Source organism: Xenopus laevis, chromosome 9_10S, assembly GCF_017654675.1.
Source record: "Xenopus laevis strain J_2021 chromosome 9_10S, Xenopus_laevis_v10.1, whole genome shotgun sequence".
Classification (NCBI taxonomy): Eukaryota; Metazoa; Chordata; class Amphibia; order Anura; family Pipidae; genus Xenopus; species Xenopus laevis.
Window position 1 is genome coordinate 111,896,401 of NC_054388.1, and position 17,367 is coordinate 111,913,767.

Here is a 17,367-nt window from a genome sequence, read left to right on the forward strand (position 1 = left end):
AAACATAAAAATCCTATGAATTCATATTGTTCTTCAACGGATATATTTCAGAAGTTGATAGAGCAAGATTTATGAAAGTTGGCTTTGAATTTTAGTAAGGAGGATGCTCTTGCTTTGAGAGAGATGTACAATAATCCTGATATTACTATCCGCTAGTAGGATACCACTTCAGGCATCACTAGTCCAGAATGTGTCCATGTGTGTAAATGGGCTTTATTTCTATGACTATGAGAACTTCAATAAGTTAATTCAAGTGTTTATCTGTCAAATGTCTCTCTCCTCTCCTATACTCCTCCTTAATTTCTTTACCCTACCTCAAATTAAACTTTTGCAAGAAAATAACTTTTTCACCCCATCTAACAGAAATGTCTAGATAAGACATAGACCTCCCTCAAGTGTCTTTAGAAGCTTCTGATTACAATTGGAAGGTAACTTTTTTACATTTAAGGGATTATTTGCCAAGCTGAACACAAAGTGCAGAAGGTGTCAACAAGCCATTTTTATGGACTTTACACATTGGGTTCTGCTGTGTACAAATTGCTGCAAATCTCAGAACTCCATCTCAAATCAAAGAGAACCATGGCTACCTCCACAAACACAGCTCTGACTGCGTTGATCAGTGTTAAGTTGGTGAGGGGCAGAGTGGGGTGACACCTAGGCATCTCCTCCTTCTACCCCATAGCATACCTATAATTACTGCTATAATGTAGCTAGTGTCAGGAGGTGGAGTACCGAGCAGGGGTGATGGAAGAAAACCGTCCATCATGCAGGGCCTGAACTAGGGGTAGGCAGACAAAAGAGGTGCATGCCTAGTGCCCCGCCCCCATCATACCTCCTTAGCTATGTCTTCTTCTGCCTAGCCCTACTTATGGCTCAGATTGGATGGTTTCTCTTTGATGTGTGCATACATTTTGTTTTACTTCCCAACACCCAAAACGACACAATCGATCCCCACAATCTAAACCAATTCTCCATGTATTATTTCCTGCAATACAGCATTTTCCCCAAAATTGCAACCTCATTGTGGGAATGGCATGATTTCTGGTGTGTAAACACCTTACCTCCATGAGGTCTCTGACCCCAAGCTGGTATTACCAGAAAGATTCCAGGTTATATAACCACAAATATTTGGTACAGGTCATTCTAAATTGAGAAAGCCAGTGAGATGACTAGCAAGGTGTCTTCAACAAAAAAGAAAATACACAAAGTCCAGTGGATTTTACTTAATACTATAGATAAAACCTTTAAATGTACACCCCTTGCACCTGCAATGACACTGTAATTCTGGGAAAAACACTGCATTGAGGGTTAAATAAAAACATGGCGGTTGCACTCAGAATTGCTTTTTGTACATCAGTCTTAAATGACCCCTCTGGTTGGTTGCTATGGACAACTGCACTTGTGACTTTGCAACTATCTTTGTTTCGATCAGCCCCATATCTCAGTTGGCCTTAGCCCAAATAAATAGATAAATCAACTTACATACCTTTCCTTTTTTTGCATATACTTTATTGTTTCTCTGACAATATTACCAGTCTATAGACTCAGTTATAGAAATGACCGATGTGATAACACATGGAGACACCTATAACTACTGCATTTTCTAAGCACTGTGACCAACACATGTTTAGTGATAAATGGGTTGAGATATTGCTAGAATGGCAAGTAAGAAATGGAATTTCTGGGTAGGAATAAAATGCAGAATTTGGATGAAATTTGGATGAGGGACCTTATGATTTTAGACACAAGTGCAAAAAATTGGATCTAGTAGTAGTCACTAGTGATGAGCAGCGATGGGCGAATTTGTCCCGTTTTGCCAAAATATTTTCATCACATTCCAAGGAAAAAGTCCGGACTCCTCAGAAGGATCTGCTGTTTGGACATATGGTGGTGTTCAGGGAGTAGCAATCAACCATTTGATGAACACCACCATATCTCCAAACAGCAGATCCTTTTGAGGAGTCCGAACTTTTTCCTTGGAATGTGATATGCTATTGGTGCTGAACTGTTTGTGAGTAGGCAATTGGCGTTTATTAAACGGAATGATACTATTATTATTTTCTCTTTTATCTCCACTTCATGTATGGAGTAATGAATTAACTGCGGAACACAAAACAATTATGACATGCAATTGAACATTGACTGTTTGTAAGTACATGCCCAAAAGGGAAGACTGATTCCTGATTCAACTTTGTGTGAGAGTTGGAATTAAGGAAGCAGTGGAGATAAAAGCCTTTCCCAGTACTTTTATTTACCAAATGTGTAGAACCAGGGATTACAGAAATATTCTTAGGTTTCCACTTGTGATACATGAAAGTTGGGATTGTCTCTGTAGAAGCTGCTGTATATGCTGTGAGTATATGTCTATCCACAAATGTTGTGTGTTCCTGCTTTATTCTGATAAACTCCTTATTGTTTATTACATAAAGTCTATGGTTAAGTTTAGAACCACTGGTGTCCATTCTTGTGAAATACTACAGATTATAGTTCAGCAACACCGTGCCTCCGCTCATAGCGAGGGCTCACACATAAGTGTAGAGAGTCTCTGATATTCCATAGTAATACATCTTTAATCATTTTCACTAGTAATGAGTGAATAAATTTGCCAGACACGAATTTGCAGTAAATTTCGGCATTTTGCTGCAAGTGAAATTGCAGTGAAACTGCAGCGACAATTCGCTGGTGAAAAATTTGCCGTGTCAAAAAAAATTGATGCACATCAAAATTAGTGCAACCATCTGATTAACTTTAATGCGTTTTGCAAATGTTTCGCCAATTTCACAGTAAATTCGCAAATTTTCTGGCGAAGACAAACTGCACAGATTTGCTTATCACTAATTTCTACCCCTCTGTATTAAAAAAAAAAAAAAAAATACAATCAACATTCTCATTGGTCATTTTTGGGATCCCATGTCACAAATGCCCCAATTATTACATCAACGTAAAATGTATTAGAATTTCTTACTTAAAGCTAGAGATGGCGCGAACTGTTCGCCGGCGAACTTGTTCGCGCGAACATCGGGTGTTCGCGCTCGCCGGAAGTTCGCGAACGTCGCGTGACGTTCGCCATTTTGGGTTCGCCATTGTTGGCGCTTTTTTTTGCCCTCTCACCCCAGACCAGCAGGTACATGGCAGCCAATCAGGAAGCTCTCCCCTGGACCACTCCCCTTCCCTATAAAAACCGAAGCCCTGCAGCGTTTTTTCACTCTGCCTGTGTGTGCTGAAGAGATAGTGTAGGGAGAGAGCTGCTGCCTGTTAGTGATTTCAGGGACAGTTGAAAGTTTGCTGGCTAGTAATCGTTTTGATACTGCTCTGTTATTGGAGGGACAGAAGTCTGCAGGGGTTTGAGGGACATTTAAGCTTAGGTAGCTTTGCTGGCTAGTAATCTACCTTCTACTGCAGTGCTCTGTATGTAGCTGCAGTGGGCAGCTGTCCTGCTTCTGATCTCATCTGCTGACTGCTGCAATAACAGTAGTCCTTGTAAGGACTGCTTTTATTTATTTTTTTGTTGTTTTACTACTACTACTACTACTACTACTATAAGAGCCCAGTGCTATTAGTCTAGCAGTGTTGGGGAGTGGGACTGGTGTGCTAATCTGCTGCTCCTAGTAGTTCAGCAGCACCAACTTTAATTTTTTTTTTTTAATATTCATTTTTTTTTTATTTTACTTTTTTTTATTTTACTACCGCTGTAGTAGTGTATAAGTTGACCTTTTAGGCATTATTTGCCCTGTAGGCATTTTTTGCCCAGTGTGTTATTCAACCAACTGCCATCTAGCTGTGTGACCTTGTTCACATTCTGTCTAAATATCCATAATATTACCGTCTCCAGAAAAAACACCGGAGTGACTTTTTTCAAGCAGCCATAATATATTTTACGTAATCCGTATCCATCGCTGTAGTAGTGTATAAGTTGACCTTTTAGGCATTATTTGCCCTGTAGGCATTTTTTGCCCAGTGTGTTATTCAACCAACTGCCATCTAGCTGTGTGACCTTGTTCACATTCTGTCTAAATATCCATAATATTACCGTCTCCAGAAAAAACACCGGAGTGACTTTTTTCAAGCAGCCATAATATACGAAAAATTACTATTACTATTACTAATATATGGCGAAAAATTACTATTTTCAGCATTTATATGGCATATTTTTTCTGGCAACTGTGCTTCAGTGGCTGCGTCCAAAAAAACTGGGCAAACAATGCCTACAAGGTCAACGTATGGCAGTTGTTTAAAGAGAACAGTAGATTACTAGCCAGCAAAGCTACCTAAGCTAAAATGTCCCTCAAATCCCTGCAGACTTCTGTCCCTCCAATACAGAGCAGTATCAAGCAGATTACTAGCCAGCAAGCTTACTATCATCTGTCCCTGAAATCACTAACAGCTCTCCCCCTACACTATCTCTTCCAAGCACACACAGGCAGATTTTTCAGATACATTTTTGCCCTTGATCCCCCTCTGGCATGCCACTGTCCAGGTCGTTGCACCCTTTAAACAACTTTAAAATCATTTTTCTGGCCAGAAATGTCTTTTTTAGATGTTAAAGTTCGCCTTCCCATTGAAGTCTATGGGGTTCGCGAACCGCTCGCATTTTTGCGCAAGTTTGCGAATATGTTCGCGAACTTTTTTTCCGACGTTCGCTACATCCCTAATGATTAGGTGTGATAAATCTCACATTGGAATTTACACTTCGAAATTGGGGGATTAAAATTTGAATGTGTAAATTTTGACACCAATTTTTTTTTTGAAAATTCTAATTCAAATTTGAATTTACTATTCGACCCTTAATAAATCTGCCCAGAATGATTAGAAAGGGTATTCTGGAAGGACCCCTTCTAGTCATCTAGAGAGAGAGAGAGATCTATAATGTACAGTAGCTCAGTGTACTGCCAACTGTGTCATTGGCTGTAGGAGACAATGACACATTTTAATACATTTATTGGGTATTTATAATTTATAATTATAAACTAATTTATAGGGTATTTATAGGTTTCACCAATTAATCAAAACCTGAGCTACCCTGTCACATTGAAGCCAAATTTAAACCAGGAGTCTCTCACAATGGAGATTTTTCAAGGGATGCAAATCTGCAGCACTAAGCTCTTAGTATTTATGGTGTAAGGAGACCCTTTCTTACTCCTTCTTGCACACTGAACTGTCCATAAAAGAGCCTCTTATAAAACCAACTCTAATAAGTTCCTTCTTGCAGGCCCAGATTCCATCACAGACCTGTATGGAGTAACTACCATAGACACATGGTAAGTACTGAACTATTGCCACATTTCCAGATGAATGAGAAAGTTAGCAGCTTTACTATAATGACCCTTCCCGCAGTGAGTACAAACTGGGTGCAGACACAATCTCCTAAAGTTTGGGCTGTGTCGTATGTCTATTCTCTGAGTTTATTTTCCCCTCCGATTCTAAAGTTACTCCATGATGTAATTTTTGGGTTTTGAAGGCAGTTCAGATAAATTGTGAATTTGGAGCAATGCTTAGTCTCCTTTATCCATAATTCTTTATTCACCCCTCCCCCCCCATAACAGAAATCCAACAACATTGCAAATGCCGCCATATTTTGCATTCACTAAATGTTAAGTAAATAGTTCCCCATTAGAGTGGCATAGAGAAAATCTTTTTGGGAACAAATTTTTGGCATAAAGCAAATTCCTTTTTTAGGAGCAATTTCCATCTGTTTTGTGCTCTGTGATATAGGACAGATTGATTAATGCGGCCATTAATTTCATACATCAGTCTTCCCAAATGAAAACGATCTCCTATCTGAAAGATCCCCTACACGTCCATTAAACTTGGAACAAGATGGACTGGCCTTCAGCAAAGTTTATCACTATGTCCTCTATCCCACAACATTACCACTAAACAATTAAGGGCAGATAGTTACTGAATATTATTGTTTGTTTTCTCATTCCTCTTCCAAGAAACCAGCCCGTGCCATCCAACTAGTACACACAGATGAATCTGGGCAACTGCAACTAAATGAATCTGCTGTACAGACCTGTTTTCTGGATGGAGAGATATCAGACTACCCTGTGTGCCTAATATGTGTGATCGGAGAGAAACGTCGGGGCAAATCCTTTCTCATGAACTATATACTCAGGGCTCTGTCCTGCCAGGTAAGAATAAGGCATTGTAATTGTTGGAGAGATACTACATACAGTAACTAAGTTAAAACTTAAACTATAAAAAAATTACATTGTGTCTCTTTCACTTATTTTCCAACTCACTAAGAGGGGCCTATTTACTAACAACTGAAAATGCAATATTTTCCCCGAATCATGAAAATTTTGTGGGTTTCCTATATTTCTAAAAAGCTCTAAAAGTTCGAGATTTATTAAGAGAAAAAAAAACACAAAAGTGTTTCATGGCAAACTTCACCAAGTTATCGAGTTGGTCTAGCAGTCAGCAGAAAATGAGCTGATCCTATTAGACCTTTTTTAAACCAATTAGAATTTTAGAGGTTTTTGGATTTTTGTTTGCTACGATATGTCTGGAAAACTGTAATATTGAGAGGTTTTTGAGGTATTCCTATTTTTTTTTTTAGATCGTTCAATTTTTTTTTTAGTTTTTTAATCAGAACTTTTAATAAATTCAATGACAATTGTGGTTTTAGAGCTTGTGAGTTTAGTTGTACCTCTAAAACCACTAAAATCTGCCCATTTATCAACAGTCTCAATTTATTGTTTATATGGGTGAATGTCAGTGGCGGAACTACCGGGGGAGCAAGTGTGCGAGAGGGCCAGGGCCCTCACCCCCTCAGGGCCCCCCGGAAGTCCGTTTGCCACTGAAAATGCAGCCGTATGAGGGGGCGGGGCCCGGCTGCGCCAGGGCCCGCACCAGGGCCCGCCCCCCTCTAGGATCGCTACTGGTGAATGTAATATGTTTCATTAGCGCAAAACATGTTCATAAACACCTTTGCGAACATAAGCATTTTTGCTCCATTTTTCGATGATTAAAGAACTCAACAACTTCCTTGCAAAGTTTGCGTCCAAATTGCTTTTACGAACATTCGCAGTGTATGTAATAAAATTTCTCATTTGCAAACCATTTTTTTTTTTTGAGACAAAATATATAACGAAACTCCCGAGCAGGTGTTAAAGTTTTGCAATATGCAAGTAAGGTTCACAATACAATAAAAGTTTTTATTACATTTCCCCCTGTTTCTCTAAAATCACGAATGCCATGACATTTATTAAAAAATCTGAATATAAAAAGTAGGCAATTGCTAGCAAAAAATAAATCCAAAAACCTTTTAGGCAGTATTAATTAAAAATGGTCCAATAGAATCAGTGCAGCTCCCATTGACTTCTTTAGTTTTTCATGGTTTTTACAGTTAATAAATCTTTTTTTTTTTTTTTTTGAGATTTGTTAAAAAATATAAATTTTTAATTTTACTAAATAATAATCCCCATAGACTGTAAATTTCCCAGTTTTTAAATCATGGCATTTGTTGTAGGGGTCTTCAATCTGTTACAGATGTGCCTTTAATTTTTCCCTTTTATTTAAGTGTCCTTCTTGAACTAAATATATATACTTGGAACTGTGGTTAAATGGCTCACAAACTAGTTCATTAATATATATTGTATTGTCTGTAAAAATGGCCTGACCAATTGGGCTGAGAATCTATTAAGTAGTAGATGCATAAAAACATATGTTGATCACTTTGCTCTCATTCTGACTCTGACCTACCACTTCTAATTGCTAGCATGACCTCAACCCTCCATCCTCTTCCCAGCTAAGGAAAAGATTCATTAAAAAAACACTCAAGCCCTCATGCACTCAAATGAGGTATGGTCGTTTTATGTTCTCTTATATAGAACAACTCAAAGGAGGCTTTGTTCTACACTTTTCAGTGACCAAACACACTGCCCGTTGTCAAATGTGCATTTTAGCTAGGCTGCCATGGGGCATTTCTACTGAGGACCCAGACCCTGCAGGCCCCATTTAATGGGAAACTTCAGCATATCTGGGTGAACTGGTCATTTTTTGGGGCCCAAACTTGAATTTGCTGTAGGGCCCAGTAACATCTAGTTATGTCACAAGTACACAGGGCTCCAAATTGAACTTTGCATGTGTATTTATTTAATACATTGACACAAAGGCAGAGAACGCTTTGCATGTGCAAGCGCTGCATGTTTTTGCTCTTCATCTAATGTTGAGTTTGCATTCCTTTACTTTTATTTGTGAATTTTGCAACTGGTTTCCAGATAAAGTTTAGAGAATGACAAGCAAACATAGTACAAACTGTGACAGCCTGATCCAAAGACGTTGCTTGGTAGGACAGAAACATTAAATCCTACTTTTGTGTTCTCGGGCAAAGTCTTAGGGCTATTCCACACGGGGAGATTCGCCCGCGACAAGTCGCCGCGGTTAGAAAATCAAGAGTAGCGGCGACAAAACGCTCGTCTTGTCTTGCAATAGGCAAGACAGAGAAACGCAAGATACCTGCCACACCAGGCTACTAAAAAGCGCCAGTAGCCTGAAAACGCATGGAGACCCTTTTCGAAGCGACACGACGCGGCCACAACGAAAAAAGCAAATGCATAGGAAAGCATACAAAAACGCGTGTAGCAAATAGACGAGGCTACGAACAGCGGCGATACATTACTACGACATGACGCATACGTAATTGCGTATGCGAGGACACGACCGTAGATGTCACGGCCGTAGATGTCACGGCCGTAGATGTCACGGCGACAAGACGTAGGCGTGAACGTATAAATCACGGCGTCAACACATAACCGCGAATTTCAAACTTTGTTTGGTCGAGGGACATCGCGGTGCGACTTTTCTCCTGCGCTAACACATTTTGGAAAAATGTCTTTGACAAAGCTGTATGTTGATACAGACAGGCTGATTCAATTGGTGGAAAACCGACCTGCTCTCTATTTGACAGAGCAACCGTTATATCACAACAAAATTGCTCGGAGACAATTGTGGGATGAGGTGGCGGTTGAACTGTTTGAAGGCTGGGAAGCTCTTTCGGATGTTGAAAAAAATTTGCGAGGTAAGTGATGGCCACAATTTTTAGTTGATATAAAGTTTAGGGTATGTCTGCCACTTTCTTTTTTTTAAAATTGTTATACCGACCGAACCTTATACTGTTATAAGCTTATGTAGGGGGTATGCATACAGCCTGTGGATGTGTTTTTTTTTTTTATATATAGGTATGTGGTATGTGGTAATCATTAGTATGGCTTTTTCTTTTTGTTTAGTACTAATATTTATTTTTTCTTTGTCCCAGTCAAAGAAATGCAAATGCGCTGGAAGCATGTTCGTGATTGCTTTCGTAGGGAAGTGGCTGCCCAGAAGACAGAAACACGGAGTGGTGCATCGCCTTCCAAACGGAAGAAGTACATCTATGCAGATCATTTAACATTTTTACTACCTGCTTTTGCTAAGAGACAGTAAGTCAATAATCCTCCTTATTTTTGGGGGGTCAATAATCCTCCTTAATTTTGGGGGGGGGTTGATCAATGCTACATCATCATTTTTGGTAGCTTATGAAAAGTTTGAAAGTATGTCTCCTTATCAAAACTGTTATAATTACTTATTTTCTTATTTCTTATCGCAAAATTGTTACAAAGTATGTTATTTGCACCTGTTAGCTGTTCTGAGCTCTCTGGCAAAATTAAGTTAGAAGTTAAGTTAGAAACCATTTTTTTAGGCTGTTCAGTGCAGAGAAAAGAGGGACTTTCCAGTACAAATGAGGGACTGCAGGTTGAGCTGTAAAAGAGTTGGGAGGTATGCATCATACTAATCTTGGACTGGGCCTATATAGAAAGAAGATAAATAATTGTTATTGGGATAACATTGTAGCCTTTGATTATATGAACTTCAGGTGGACTCAGTGAACTCCATTTGAATTTTACCTACCCTGGTATATATATGTATTACTGTATATGTATGTAACACTACAATGCAGAGGAATGCCAGAGTATACAAAATGTATGCATTTAAGGAAACAATGCCTCGTTGTAACAAATTTTTTTTTTTCCATTAGAACTTCTAGCAATCTGGATGATGAGGTTCAAGAAACAGTGGATCCTGCAAACAATAACAGAACTGTTACACCAACTGGTACTCCTACAAGACCTAGCACTTCCAGTACCACTGTCACCTCACCTGGCACTTCCAGATGTACTCGCACTCCACCTGGCACTTTAAGCAGCACTATCACCCCACCTTCACAATCATCTCAATCTGACATCACTCGGGCAGCAAAAAGAAAAAAATCAAACATTTCATATGGTGATGTACAAAATATGCTGTCCAAGTTATGTGATTCGGTCTCATCTTCCAGAGAGGCTTCCCAAGAATCTTCTGCTAAGAGGGCCTATGCCTTTGAGGATTCTCAAGAATTTGCCTTTTATACTGGTTTAATTCCAACCATTATGATGGTTCCTGAGGGGCATAGGCAAATGCTGAGAATGGACTTTTTGCAGTTGCTATATAAATATTTACCCCAAGGCAATAACGTACCAAACAGGCCTCTTATGCACCCACCGCAACCATTTCATCAACCCCCACAATCATTCAGTATGCCTCAAAGTAGTACCCCAAACCCTTATCCTTACCCTTTTCCATACCCTTCGACTTCCCAAGCATGGGATTCCCAAAATTCATTTACCGACCTTTAATAGAATTACTGGTTTGGTATACCATTAACTGTTATGCAGTTTATTATGTTTATTAATGTATACTGTTTATTCAAACAGATTGCACTTTGTCTTTTTTTGTTATGTTTTTGCACTTTTTTCCCATTGTTTTCTAAATAAATGGTGAACTTGTTAAGCTCAATTCTTCCTTCTATCCATATATTTTTATAAAAATGACAGACAGATATCCATAAGGTGGAAAGCTTTTTACTAAAAAAAACTATTTACAAAAAAAAAAAAATTACATAAGCTGGTTTTCCAGGTCCAGCACACGATTTTTAAGCTGCCGCACTTCTGCCACCAGCCGTGCATGGTCCCAGTTTTCATCGTCTTCTATGAAAAAAAAAAATATATAGAATTATTATAATAAACTCATGTTGAAGTATATCATAACATTTTTTTATGTGGGGGGTGTGATGTCATCTTGCAGCTACCTTCATCTGATGCACGTGCCTCCTGTTCTGCTACCTCCACTGGCAGCTCTGCTTCCACGGACTCCTCTGCAGCCTCCACATCAGACTGCTCAGCCTCCAGGAAATCTGCCTCCTGCTCATCAGCAGCTCTGGCCTGTGGATGTCCCCCCTCCTCCATATCAGAAAGCTCTGCCTCCTGCTCAACATCAGCTCTGGCCTGTGGATGTCCCCCTGATAGAAAATTATGTAATCAATTAATGGATATATTTAATATATGTATTGTTAAGGTTAGTTTAGAAATAGTAAATACTCACTGAGATGGTGCAGCTGCACTTGCATAACATAATCTGGGTCCCTCCGCTTTAAATCTGACCACAGTCGCTGCAATGTGCGGCGGTCCAGATTGACCCCATGGCGATGCCTCAACCTGCGCCGGAGCCTGCGCAGCAGGCTCTGCTTATGTGCCCTTTTGTTGGGCATCCACACAGGCAAATTGTCATAGCTTTCCGCCTGCAGAAAGCTAGCAATTTCCCAAGTCTGCCCATCAGTAAGGGAGTTCAGACCCACCATTATTGCGACTTTGCAAAAAAACAATGACGCAGGCTCTAAAACGCACGACGTAACGCACGACGTAACGTATGACGCATGACGCATGACGCATACCGTCGTATACGGTCGTATTGTCGTGGCGTATTTTCGTGGCGTATTTTCGTGGCGTATTTTCTATATTCTTTGACGTCTGCGTGTTGTTTTTAGACAGTTCTGAGGGATAGTCCCTCTTTTAAGCACTCAACCCTCTATCACATCCCTCTTTTGTGCTGGAAAGTCCCTCTTTTATCTGCACTGCCAGAACAACCAAACAGTTTCTAACTTAATTCTTAATTCTGCCAGAGAGCTCAGAACAGCTAACAGGTGCAAATAACATACTTTGGAACTAACTTAATTGGCTTTTGGAAGATAGCTCAGAACAGCTAACAGGTGCAACTAAGGCACTGGGCTCTTACAGTAGCAAAGTAAATTGTCATTTTAGTAACATTTCAGAAAAGACAACTGAGTACACCATAGATTGTGAAATAAAGTTTTTTATTAATACAATGTAGACAATGAGTATTTTAATTATATGTATCTATGCAACTGTATGCAACTGTATGCAGACTAAATTCGGTTCAGCTGCCATGGTATAGCTCCATTAGGAGACATGAAATAATTTGCAAACTGATCCCGAACTCTCATCCCTCCTGTTGGACCTCTAACAGGGGCCCAATCAATATCTGGGATATCATCAGTCAGGGTGTCTTGAAAGTGATAGCCATCCCTAAGGCGAACAAAATTGTGTAGGACACAACATGCTTTTATTATAATGTCCACAAACTGGGGTTCCAATTGTATACTTGTATGGAACACACGCCATTTGTTTGAGAGAATGCCGAAAGCACACTCTACCATACGTCGTGCTCTTGATAAACGGTAATTAAAAACACGTTTCTCTATTGCCCTCTGTGACCCTGGGTAAGGCCGCATTATATTTTCTGTGAGACCAAAGGCTTCATCTCCCACAAAAACATAAGGCAAGGAAGGTGCCGTGGTCCCAGGCAATGGTCTAGGAAGAGGTATACCAAGTGACCCTTCTGATAATCTGCGTCCCAATGCCGAATGACGGAAAGCACTGGCATCACCAGTGCTTCCATAGGATCCCACATCAATGATAGTGAAGCAATAATTGGCATCAACACTAGCCAGAAGGACAACTGAAAAGTATTTTTTGTAATTAAAGTACTTTGATCCACTTTTGAATGGCATTGTAACTCTGATGTGCTTTCCATCCAAGGCCCCCAAGCAATTAGGAAAATTGGTGTGTTTGTAAAAATCTTCAGCAATGGTACGCCAAGCATTTTCATTTGGGGGCGGCAGGACAATTCTTTGCAGCTCAGTCCAAATAATCTGACATGTTTCTCTTACAATGTTGCTTATAGTGCTTCGACCAATTAGGAATTGAAAGTACAAAGAAGCAAATGACTGTCCAGTCGCTAAAAACCTGAAAGAAAAAGAAAAGATAAGCATTACTTCTCTGATAAAAAAAAAATATATTATGATAGGGAGGACCTGTATTATTGCTAAAAGACACATATACCTTTCTCTATCTACCTATCTATCTATCTATCTATCTATCTCTATATATGTATACAGTATATCCAGCATATATATACATATACACACACCAAATTGCCCATACCAGTCACCTAAAACCATATATATCACAAAGAAGCAGCAAAAAAAAAAGCATACCAACCTTAGTGTCACACACAGCCGCTCCTCTGGTGAGATTGGAACCCTCATCAAACTTTGGGCACGACACAGTCCTGGTTTTACAATGCTGAGAAGTTCATCAAAACTTGCAATTGACATTCTGAAATACTTGAAGAATTTATCAGGATAGTTGCGAAGTTCACCATATAAAACATGAAATTGTCCATTCCTTAGCCGCTGATCAGTTAAGGGATGAACCCAATATTTTCTAGCAGCAGCCCTTTCCTGTTTATCTTTCTCTAGCAAATAGAAATATAAGTAAACCAAAAAAAAAACAGCAGCCAAATCTGCTTCCATTCTCAAAAGACGCTGCGAAAACACGCCGAAGTAAACACGCCGGCAACAACAACACTGTACTGTTGGTACTTCCGTCCTCTACCCATAATACAGTTTGGGCGGAAGTACTGAGATGCACCATGGGAAACATAGTCGCGCGTGAGCCAAATCGCTTCGTATTTTACATGCCTGTTTTTCCATGCGCTTTGTCGCCGCTACTCTTGATTTTCTACCCGCGGCGACTTGTCGCGGGCGAATCTTCTCGTGTGGACTAGCCCTTAAAGTGTTGAACCTGCTGAGCAGTATCTACTGACTATGGCATTTAAGATTTATCTTGGTTGGAAATGTTATCCATGAACACCTTGATTCCATTATTTGGCTTCAAAGGTGCTAGTACAATAACAAAAAAATTACAACCAAAGTGATCTACGGTTTCAAAGATGTATTGCTCTTTAGAGATATCCCAGAAGATGTGCATTTCCTACAGTGGGAAGTTGAGGTGACTTTTTTTTAATATACCTCTACTGTGTGGATGGTACAATACTTTGATGGAAAAAGACTTTTCAACAAAGGAAGTGATTATTAATATTATTACCATTAATTATATACAGTAAACACAAGTTTCAGCAAGGTTCTAGTACTTCATTAATCTTCACAAACAGAGGACCAATTACCTTCTGCATAGATTGAAATACTACTGATACAACCGACTCCAAACAGTTTATCATTTTAATATTTTACATACATGAAACACATATAGAAGGGTGGGGTATTTCTTTTTTACAGTGATGGCTCAGATAGATTTCTTGTGGCTAAAAAATGGGAACACGATATGTTAAAGGGGTTTTTACAGGTAAATTAACTTTTAGTATGATGTTCGTAAATGTTGACATTTTGCAAATGGTCTTGCAAATGGCTTCTGAACTTTTTTTTTTATAAAAAAAAAAAAAAGAAGAACCTCTCAGAGCAATAGATTTTTGGCAGCCCAATTTAAAAGCTGGAAAGAGTCTTAAGAGGAAGACAAATAATTCAAAAACTAGTTGCAAACCTGAAGGTGAACCAACTCTTTAATCACATAGTAGATATTTGGAGTTCAGGGTTTCTTTAACATGTGAATTTATTTTGCTTCATACAGGAGTAGTAGGAGTACTTTATTTGTAAATACCCAGAAAGTATTTTTATTTTCCAGATGATAAGAGGATACAGATCTTTTGTGTTTTATTATTCTTAATTTCACCTGCCTGGATGTGTGTCCACATGGGCATTTAAGACGATATACTACCAATATCTATTTTCATTAAAAAAAAACTAAATTTGTTGTAGGTTTTTGTTGCCTTTAATTGATTGGGAATCATGACAGGTGAGTTGCAACACTTCTTAAAAAAACAAATTCATCTTTGTTTGTTTAGGAGCAGGCCCAGCCACTCAGTCTGGGGGCAGATGATGACCCCCTTAGTGGGTTTGAGTGGAGAGATGGAATAGAGAGTACAACAAAAGGTATTTGGATCTGGAGCAAGCCCTTCATTCTAGAGAACAATGGAGAAAAGGTGAGAGTAAAGTGGAGTATGATTTTTTTTTTGAATATTTTATTTAAAAATATGTTCACCTTTTAATAACATTTTAGTATGAAGTAGACATTGGAATCCAGTCCGTAAGTGTAATGTTATACAATGTGACTATGTTTGATGCCGGTCTAGTAACCCATACCAACCAATTAAGAGGCTGCATTTACGGATCACCTGTTTGATAGCAAACATCTGATTGGTTGCTGTGTGCTTTGTTCTCAGATGGCCGTGTTTGTGTTGGACACAGAGGGCTCCCTGGATATTCAGAGTTCAAGAGACATTTGCCTTAAGCTGTCTGCATTATCCATGATCCTCAGCTCCTACCTGGTAGGTCACAACCTCCAGATCTACACTTTATAGCAGGAAAGTATTAGGTGTTAAAGTACAAAATATCTGAATATATCATTTGGATGATTAATGGTATGTATTTATTACAGATCTACATTCATTTGTTTACTATTGTTTTGCTGTTTAAATTTTCAGATCTTCAATGTGAACTCAAATTTGAAGACCACAGATTTGGACTATCTTGAGGTAATTTTAGGCCTCCAGATCTGTTGAGGCAAAATGGCAATGGTTGCGTTGGCATATAACCTAAAGATGGCCAAAGAGAATAAAAACTAGAATGTGTATAAGTTAAGCCAATAGTTCCCTGTAGATACAGACACAGTAGATGTGCACCACTGAAATGATGTGTTCTATGTCTCAGGTGTGGTTAGTAAAACCTCCTCCATCCTTCATGACTGAAGATAGATTTGTAGCTCAGTGGGAAAATCGTTAACGTGTGCACTAATTTAATGGCAGCTTTTATTGTTGGGAGAAATCTGTGCATATGACTTCATAAAACTGGTTGTCCATGCAAACATACTTTTATGGGTGCCATGCCAGCTGGCATCAACCATTTCTTATAAAAGGCTTTTTTTAACACACAAGGGTAGCCTGCACATGTCTACATAGACAGTAATTAGTAAAATGGCCAGAATTATTGTTAGCAACCAGATTTTTCCAAAACTTAGGTACTGGCCCAAGAGGAGTCAGCCCAGATTTTATATAGGGTGAGATTTGTGGAGGATGCCAGCTTACTTCCCATAATGCAATTGAAAGCCATGCTGGAGCAGCCAGGAGGGTCAGGTACTGTAGTATGGCTGGAGGATGGGACACTTATTTGCTGTACAAAATATTATAACTATGACTGAAGGACTGATACAGCATTGTTCTCATATCTACAACTATTTTAAACTGTGACTTGAAGGCTCTGACCAAATGTTGAACATCCAAGTCTATGTGTGGTTTGGGGGAGGTTGACCAAGCACATTTGGCAACTACTATAGATATACCATATACCATATACCATGATCTGGATCAATGAGAACCTTCGCAGACAGTTACCATGTAGTTTCTATTCACAGATGTATCTAGATGTTGCTGAAAATGTTGGAAAATCATTTGATCTGCAGTCCTTACAGGTAAGTGAGCTAATGTAGCGAGCGGCATCTTTGTTCAAATGAAGCCCATCATTCCATGAGGAAATCTTCTATGACAAAAAAAGCCAAAATTCCTTATGCTAGGGCTGTCCAACTGGCATATGATGGGGTACTGTATTATACACAGGGGAGGAGGAGGCATATGGATTTAAGGGTATGTCTTAATATGACTTAACTTTGTTCACATATGAGTGACATCCCTGCCGGTGCCGGGCCAAGGTAGTTTGGCTCCCTAGACAAGAGCTTCAATCAGTGCCCGCCTGTCCTGCATTACCATTTACCTCCTTATCATGATGGTTTTTAAATAAAGAAAGCAAGAAAATGTACAAAACATTTTCATTTATATTACTGCCCCCTGTACCAGAAAGCCCAGCAGCCATCCATAATACAGCCCCCCTGTACCTGTGCCAGTAGCCATCCATTATACTGCCCCCCATACCTGTACCAGCAAGCTCAGCAGCCCTCCATCATACAGCCCTCTGGCAGCCATCATATTGCCCCCAATCTTTACCTGTGTCAGCAGCAGCCAAAAATAAATCTGATCACATTATATTGCCCCCAAGTATTTATGTACCTGTGCCAGCGCCCAGCAGCAACAGCAAATATATGGCCCCCAAATCTGTACGTGGCTGTGCCAGCAGGAAGCTTC

General features: G+C 39.4%; 1 protein-coding gene across 1 annotated transcript in view; it reads left to right on the forward strand.

Moving 5' to 3' along the window:
* The first annotated feature begins 579 nt into the window (after positions 1-579).
* LOC108702352 (RING finger protein 112) overlaps positions 580-17,367 on the forward strand; it is a 29,902-nt gene continuing 13,114 nt past the window's right edge. Inside the window, exons 1-6 of the mRNA XM_018237823.1 lie at positions 580-630; positions 5,937-6,131; positions 15,079-15,216; positions 15,457-15,561; positions 15,718-15,768; positions 16,644-16,700. Coding sequence (XP_018093312.1) covers positions 580-630; positions 5,937-6,131; positions 15,079-15,216; positions 15,457-15,561; positions 15,718-15,768; positions 16,644-16,700 — 597 coding nt within the window. The remainder of the gene's footprint in view (positions 631-5,936; positions 6,132-15,078; positions 15,217-15,456; positions 15,562-15,717; positions 15,769-16,643; positions 16,701-17,367) is intronic.